This window comes from Scomber scombrus, chromosome 13 (assembly GCF_963691925.1).
Source record: "Scomber scombrus chromosome 13, fScoSco1.1, whole genome shotgun sequence".
Lineage (NCBI taxonomy): Eukaryota > Metazoa > Chordata > Actinopteri > Scombriformes > Scombridae > Scomber > Scomber scombrus.
In genome coordinates this window covers 14,908,284-14,917,000 of record NC_084982.1, presented here as the reverse complement: position 1 = coordinate 14,917,000, position 8,717 = coordinate 14,908,284, and the positions used below count along the sequence as shown (strand labels likewise).

The following is an 8,717-nucleotide window of genomic DNA, read 5'->3' as shown; positions in this document are numbered from 1 at the left end:
TCAAAAGGACCTCTTTAAAAAACCTGATCTCCCTTATAACTTAGTATAATTAAGACCACATAATACATTATTTTGTAGCCCTAGCAAAATATGTTTTGTCTCATAGTGGAAGAATACATTTTAAGATGATATGTGGTTGTCACTGCAGCCTGGCTGCAGCTTTAGAGGGCTGGAATCCAAGCACCATCTCTCAGTTTGTCTCTCACTTTCAATTGCTCTTTAATAAGTAATTTGGCCATATCAGATTTTGGAAATATGTATGTGTTAATTAAGTACCTTTCTTGAAACTCTTTGAAAATGATGTCTTCCTCAATGTATGATGATGATTGCCAAAAGCAAAATAGATGCAATAAGAGAGGTATGAATACATTTACTAAATGTCACAACACATTATATTTTAGGAGGATCTAATCTTTTAGCTATACTTTTTATCTTTATTATGTTGAAACATGAATAGAGTTCTCTATAAACTGAGGTTCAAATAATGGAAGAAGAAAAGGAACATCTGTTTAGTTCTCCCATCAGCACAGCAGCTGACAAAGGTCACTTTGCTGTCATTTTTCTTTCAGATAGCATACCCCATTAATGTGACAGTGACTATCCCTTGCCTTGCACCAACTGTACATTTACAAGACCTTCAGATATCCACTCAGGTGAATTAATGAGACATTATTATCCCTCGCAGATGGAATAGAAATGTTTTGCCATGTGCTTAAAAGTTACCAGTTGTGATGCTCCAAAATGTGGCATCTCTTTACTGTACATTACAAAACAATCAAACATATGACAAGCTATTCTGCATACACTTAACATATCCCATATTACACTGCTATCAGACCATTATAGTCTTTTATTCCATCAGTTATAATAACTAAACTTCAGCTCAGCCTTGTGTCAGTACTGTTTAAGGATATTTTCTGCAGACATATTCCTCCAGGCAAAATCTTGGGCTAGCTGTACCATCCCTCTGTTAAGATGGACAAACAATATTCATGAATTACTATGTGTTCAACCCAGAGGGTGAAGACCTGGTAAGGACTATCAACATTGTCACATGGTATTGAGGACAACATGCATGGCCTGGACAGGGTGAGTTACAGGAATCAGGAGGCGAGGCCTAGGGCGGGTGGATGGGGGCTACTCTAGAAGCTTGGATTATGGCAGTCTGTGAGCAGGCCTTGCCATGGCAGATGGGTCCCCACGGTATCCTGCAGGGTGTTGTGCCACCCTACGGGAAGCCACCAGCTCCAGACGAGGAGCAAAACTCAAGCTCCAGCTGTCTGTGTTTGTGCCACCTGCGCCTACAAGCAATGGAGTTGAAACCCCCTCTTTCCCCCCAAACAACAACCATTCTGCCCCCAAGGCTCTCCGTTCTCCCCTGTCTCGCCAAAGCATATAACTTGAGTGCAACTTAGCAAGGGGGAATTACTTTTTCTTAAAGACTGATGGCTTATAAAGGAACTTTGGAACATATTGATAGTGATTAGTCAGGCAGCATTGCCTTATTAAAGCACTATTTATTAGACTTAAATGATGCTTCACTATATTATGAATGACCAGGAGTGAATACAAACACACAAATATGTACAGTGCAGTTGTTTGCACTAGCCCTGCAATAAATACAACTTTGAGAAATCTTACAATTTAATTTTTTGTTGAGACTATGTTATAGCTGCAGATAAAACTCTTTTTTGATGTTTTAGCTTCTGGTGCCATTGCACTGGATTGCACTATGCTGTAAGGTATTTCTGTTGTTTTCATCATAAAACAATAATAGAAACTCTTGAAACAGTGGACTGAATAATAGAAACACTTAATAAACAAAGTAATCCAATACAGTGTAATGTTATAGTCAGATGTTTAGGAGTGCAACAAACAATTATTGATTGCATTATTAATCAATAAAGCATAGTGAAAATTGTCCACCACAGTTTCCCAGAGTCCAATTTGAAGTGAAATGTTTCATAATGAATATGCATGACGATATTTACCAGCAGCAGCATGAAACAAGCAATGTTGTCATGTTGTCATCTATCGATGGCAGTGTAATGAGCCCTCAGAGAACATTTCACAGTATTTGTTCAAAAAAATGCATCTTCTCATCTGAGGAAACACCTCATGAGACAATTCGATTCCAGAAAGTTTTAGTCTGGGGAACATATTGCAAACAGCGCCATCTAGAGGCTCCGTGTGTGCAAATCCTGTTCCTGAGGTCTGCATTTTCTGTTCCCATACATATTTTCCCATCACATACATATATAAATAACAGATAAAAAAGTTTCCTACATTTTTTATAAGGCCTTCATAAAAAAGATATTATTTGACTTATTGTAAAAGAGAAATCAATAACAGCAATGCCCTTGATTAGATAGTATGCATTGTATTAATTACAAAGTCTGTAGATGCTTAAATCAAAATTAGTCTACTCTTATCCTTTACAGTAGGGCGTCTTGCCACAGTAGTGGGGTAAGATGCCCATTTAGTTTCATTGTTTGTATTAGCTATAAGAACAACATTTAATACTCTACCAAAATATTACCCCACAAACAATGTTGGCTTATGCATAATGATACTGTACACTGAAAACACATCTTGTGTCTTTATCAGTAAATTAACAATCTTTTCAAGAGGGAGGGTGGGGCATATTCTCCCATATAATGATCAGGAAATGTAGGCTATTTCATTTATTATTATATCTTAAACAATGCATTGTGTATTGTATTAAAGTGACGTCCAGGAAACCTAATCAAAATGTAGTTATAGTGCTGAGGCTATGTCCGTCCTGTGGGTGGGGTTTCACTCACGTTGCTGCTGACACTCGTCTGCGAGTCGTAAAAGTAGTTTGGGGCTACAGCACAGTTTGTGTTCGCTGTCATGGAGTCGCAGGAGAAAAAGCGCAGTTTCCCAACATTGTTTTGCTGCCTGTTAGTGTTGTGTACGCAGCCGCAGCTGGGTTTGACAGGAGGTAAGTGTTTTTAAAAGCTGGGTCTTCGCTGTAAGCTGAACAACGTGGTGTTTTGTAGCCATAGTTTTACTGCACTGTTGCAGGTTGTAACGTTGTGTAGGCCTGTGAGTGTTATCTGCGTTCATTTGTTGTTTGTTTAGTTCAAGGCTTTATTAGATATGCGGTCAGCAAGTTTTGACTACAGGTGGATCGTCAAATGTAACACTGGACTTCCCTGAATGTCGAAACACATGGTACAACTTAACTAATTCACTGGTGGAAAGTATTTACTCAAGTACTTAAATACAGTTCAGAGGTACATGAACTTTACTTGAGTAGTTTCTCTTTATTTTGGGCTACTCCCACCATATATTTCACCGGGAAATATTGTACTTTACAATCCACTACATTTATTTGACAGCTTTAGTTACTTGTCAGATAAGGATTTAGGGATAATAATATAATAAGATTTTAAATTAGAACACATTGCTAAAGATGAAACCAGTGGTTTCCAACCTTTTGGCTTATGACGCCTTACAAACAGACTTGTGTGGTCAGGGTCACATTTCAAGTGTCTATGAGTTATTAACAGCTCCACCAAATAGTAAATCCCCCCCCCTTCTTTCCTCTCCTATTCATTATCACATGACCCCTTCAGATTTATCTGTGACCCTTTTGAGGGGCCTGACCCCCAGGTTGGGACCACTGCACTAAACTACCTAATTTTATATAAAGCAGTTCAGAAGAACACTACCTCCAGCAGCTACAACAGTACCATGCTGCTTACACACTGATGCTTTATTGTTAATATTTGAATGATGTCAAATACAATAATATCAGTCAGTCAGAGGGACCAAACCACTACTGTTGCTGCTAATACTTTTATGTTTTTACTTAAGTTGGATTTTTCATGCAGGACTTATATATTTTTCATGTGGGTCTTTTACTTGTAATGGAGTACAATGCTGTTGTACTTAATTAATTAGTCTGCCTATTTTGGTGAAAGTCTAGGCTAACATGTAAAACCATAAAGTAGCTACAGATTAAAACTGAAAAGTTTACAAAAGATATATGTTAATACAAACTGCTTAAAAAGTGAAACCTTTCAGATAGCTATAGCAGCATTTGTCAGCTGTAAAAGAAGTCTGACAAGTATGTTTAGAGACACAAATGAGGGAAAACTATTTAATCCCAAGTGGCATGTACAGCCTACAATACCATGACAGCATTTGCAAAATACAGAAATCAGTAAAGAGGAACTGTGGTCACAAGATGAAACCAACCAACAAAACCCTGTTCAACTGTACAGATATGTCACATCCGTGTTAACTGACATCCACCCAAACACAGTTCAATGTTGTTGCAACATTTGAAAGTGGTGATTAGTTATGCAAGTTTGTCTATGAAGCGTTTTGTCAATTTCTCCTGTAGCTTCTAAACCAGCTTACATAAATGCACAAAGCTAGAATAAATTTAAAGTTCAGGTGTCAAATCTTTCTATTGATGCCCATGTTTTGTTCCATGACTCTCCTCAGACTGTCCTGCAGACGGACGCACCTGGGTGCCTTTTGGAGACAGATGTTACCACTTTGTCCATGGAGAAGAAGACAAAATCAAAAGCTACTCGTTTGAGAGAGCAAAATCTCTCTGCCAAGGCTTTGGTACATGAGAATTCATTATCACATATTTTGTCAATACAAAAAATGCAAAATGGGCTGTATTTTCAATGTGTGTGTGGTTCTGTTATCCTTTTTCTAGAGCTTTTGACCGTCCAGAGTGTTGAGGAGAATGACTTTGTCATTAAATATAGCCCAGAGGTGTGGAAAGGCATTGTCAACGTGTGGCTGGGAATGTACTATGACACAAACAGTAAGTACCATGTGAACGGTGGCTGACTTCCATTATTTCAAATATGATTCCTCAATAAGTGTTAAAAGCGTATTAGTTTTGGAGGTAACTAGAAGGAAAATGCACATTGAACCTTTCAGGGTTTTGGGTTAGATATTAAAAGTCCATTAATTGTTTTGTGCAACAGTTTGATTATTAACATCTAAACTCAAATTACACCCATCTTCTTTTCTGAGTAGCTTTAGGACTTATTGTGCATGTTAAAGCAAAAGTTGAGCCAAAGTTAAGATTTTCTTTTCCTAGTTTTTAAAAATGGGTTTACTCTATCCGTTTTTTGTTATTCCTGTATTTTTCTGAACAACATGTTTGACCAAAAAAATCTTAAGAGCTGCCTTTTAACAGTTTCTGCCATAGCCAGATACCTTTAAATGCTTGTACAGTATGACAACACTGACTCCTCCTTTTCTCTATAAATCCCAGCACAATGTCAGGAAATCCTGTTTTTAAAGCAGTCATGCTTCCAGTGAGGGAAGCTGCAGTAAACTAATAGCCATAACAGACACATTAAATCACATTTCAATTAGGGGAAATTCACATCAGTGATTTCTTTCAACAATATTATGTTGTTTTATAGCACAGCTCAGTGCAGTTTTTGAGAATGGGATACCATATTTCCATCATCATGTAGCTGACTTACATAACCTGTGCTAGAGGGCTGTAATTCTCGCTGCTTGTGGTGTCTCATGCTGGAGCACTGATTGGTTTATCTTGTTAGGTGATGACATGAAGTGGTTCGGTGAGGACCCTGTGAAATTCACTAACTGGGAAGACAGCTATTCTCCATCAGACCTTGTGCCCGTAGATTCATGTGTGACTCTGCATAGCAACACAGGAAAGTGGGAAGCTGTCAGCTGCTTGGATGATGTGGAGAACGGTGTGGTCTGTGAGGCAGCTCAGGGTAAGACTTATTTTTAATAAAAAATAAAAATTTTAAGTCAAATAACTGCTGATTGGCTAAATTAAGCTCCGAGAAGTCATTGAAATGACAGATGCATGAGTATTGACTGTCACAAGATTTTAGTTCATGTGTGGTTTTTCCCTCTCTTGCTTCACAATGTATTTTTTGCTTTTCAGAGGCAGAGGAAGCCAGGAACAGTAAGTCAACCTTTTTGAGCTATTTATCGCTGTTTTACTTATTCCTCTATGAGCTTGTGTTTACTACTTAATCCTCTTTGAGCTTCTGTTTACAACGTATTCTTCTATGAGCTTTTCTTTATAGAGGTGAATTTCCTTGCATTGTTTATTGTCCCCCTCAGAACCGAGTGCGCTGCTGTCGGCCCTGGTCATTCTCAGTGTTGTAGCCATCATGGGAGTCTCTGCAGTTATTTGGTTCCTGCACCAGAAGCATAATCTTGGCTCTACTATCCTCACAGCGTTTGAGTACCACCCTCCATTCCGAGTCCTGGACACAGACCGGTCCTGCCTGGTGGAGGCTGAAGAGACGGACAGCGTGCCATAGGAAACTATAGTACATGCTTTCTTCGCTAGGTGAATTCCGCTCTTAAAACAGTTACTGAAGCGGTTTTGGGTTAGCACAATGTCTATGACTCAGACTAATGTAGTGTGATTGAGAAAACTGATGCCATTACTAACCTCCCACTGTGGCACATCCTAAAACATCTCATCACTTCTGCTTTTTTTTTTTTTGTCATCTGCACTAACGAAATCATAACGGATCATGTCATCTGTGATTGGATGTACACTAACATCAGACTATTTATGAGGCACTACACATTGTTTGGATAACTTTTGGGATCTTTAGTTTTCTCTCATATTGAAAGTAACTCACTACTGCTTATAAAGAAGAAGATATTAACTGAAGAAAAAATCTTACTTTGAGCAGGCAGAAATGTTCTGTTCAGTATTTTATTCCCATAAAATTGGGGAATAGAGGGAGATTATACAACCAACGGCACAAATCACTGTAGCTGAGATTGATGACTTTTTGCCCCTAGTATGGTTTAAGCTCCAAAACTGGTGGATTGGTTGAATTTCTTTTTTGTTAACACCCTCCCCGCCTGTTAAATGCTCATGTCTCTCTCTGCTTCTCATCTTGTGTAAACAGACATGCGTAAAATAGTAGTGGAGTGTCCCCCTTAATAGTATTCACAGAAACAGGAATTCTCAATCACACACTATCAAAATACCACGTTAGCTTAATCAGCAAATGTTGTGTGAGCAGTCGCTTAATTACTTCATGTATGTGAATGTTGCCATTGAGGTGATGTCACATAGTCCATTAAGCAGATTCTTTTCCATGTTAAAAAAAAAAAATCCAATTGACATGGGAACCGTCCTAAAACAGGCAGACACCATGACCAGTTTCCCTGCACTCCTGGTCTGACACTTTGTCCTGTTTTTTTTTTTTTAAACAACTTTTTGGCTGTTAAAACACCCTCTCGTCATTTCAAGGTTTTTTTTTTTTTTTTTTTTCGGTTTTTGCCACAATGACAACCAACCTACAAATGCAGTTCATCTGTCATCTTTGTTCTGTTTAACTGATCAAAAGATATATGTATTTTCTTAAATCGTTTCTTATGCAATACAATCTTGGCATTATAATTGCAAAATTTTTAAGGTGTCTCTTGTGATTGTGATGGAAATAAACCATCCGTTGGCATTAAAGACAATCAAGATTTGGTCTGAGATCTGATCTCATGGGTATAATGCAGAAGTTAATAGAGACTTTATTACATTCTGTAAAATAGCCCTCTTAATATATAATACAATGTTTTGCATTTTCAATTGTATAAGTGCTTTTGTGCAATATCTGACAATAATTTGGCAGAATCTGAGCCCTTGTGTGTTTTCATAATAAAGAATGTTTACCATTGGAAGGGTTTGTTTTTTCTTTTATTAAAACTGTATACAGTACTCTATACATTACATGTCAATGTATAAGTAGAAAAATAAGAATTAGGAAACAAAAATTCCTAGTCTAATTAGTTCTGAAAGGTTATCTACTGTAAAACATCTGAAAGTGTAGTTTCCCCCAAATGTTGAGTGGCTCTGTTGACGTCTCAGCGTTTTGCAAGCTGTAACAACTGAAAGTTTCCATTCACGCACATCTAATTTTAGACTTCTTAGAAGCCTGTGGTGTAACAGATCCTCATGGTCTTGGCTGCAGATGCTTATTTAAATGTTTGCAACATCTAAAGACGGTAATGATTTATCATGGGCATTTGTGTGCCAACATTTGTTTACATGGCACAGGAGGACCGCACACAAACTTGAAAACCACTTTTTATAAATTTTCAAAAATCATACAAGGCATCCTATAGGATAATTACATTGTTCAGTCACTAATATTGCACCATAAAAATCCACCCTTCCCTGTAATTTCTAGATTTGGCCACCAGGTGGGACAGTGAATCAAATTTCTGCATTGTGTCTTTCTCCCTGACATTGCAGGAAAAATGACACCCCCCCCATGGAAACATGAAAGATATTGAATTAGATACTCTTGTGTGATTATTTGCTGTTGGGGAATAACTTGTAATAAAAAGCTATTGTGTAAAAAGTACACATCATTTAACATTTCTGAGAAATAAAGCCTTAACTTAAACATTGCAGATGAAAAACAAAATCCAATGATTCATTAAGGAAAGCTTATATTGTGCCCAAGGTGAAAGTCCTTTTTAAGGTTAAGAAAGTCATGCAGTCTTGCTGCCAATTATTAACGTGATGTAAGATGAAGGTTCAAACAGCAGAAGGCCTGCAGGACCATTGGCTGCAGTATGGTGCCATATTGGCTATGTGTGTGGGTATGTGGGTTTGGATATGTCAGATTTCTTCTTTTGAGTTTTTTGGGGGTTTTTTGTACAATTTTCCTCTTACATTGGCTAAAATCTTAAGGAATAAGTAA

The 8,717-nt window shown here is 37.7% G+C and overlaps 1 protein-coding gene across 2 annotated transcripts; it reads left to right on the top strand.

The window, feature by feature from the left end:
* The first annotated feature begins 2,824 nt into the window (after positions 1-2,824).
* cd302 (CD302 molecule) lies at positions 2,825-7,689 on the top strand. 2 transcript variants are annotated; one of them, XM_062432062.1, is made up of 6 exons: positions 2,825-2,965; positions 4,480-4,605; positions 4,703-4,813; positions 5,568-5,750; positions 5,930-5,947; positions 6,109-7,689. In XM_062432062.1, exons 1-6 carry the CDS (start codon positions 2,875-2,877, stop codon positions 6,309-6,311), a joined length of 732 nt encoding a protein of 243 aa, XP_062288046.1. In that variant the 5' UTR covers positions 2,825-2,874; the 3' UTR covers positions 6,312-7,689. The 2 variants fall into 2 exon arrangements, with proteins under 2 accessions (XP_062288046.1, XP_062288045.1); XM_062432061.1 differs by having other exon boundaries at positions 5,927-5,947.
* Positions 7,690-8,717: the final 1,028 nt, after the last annotated feature.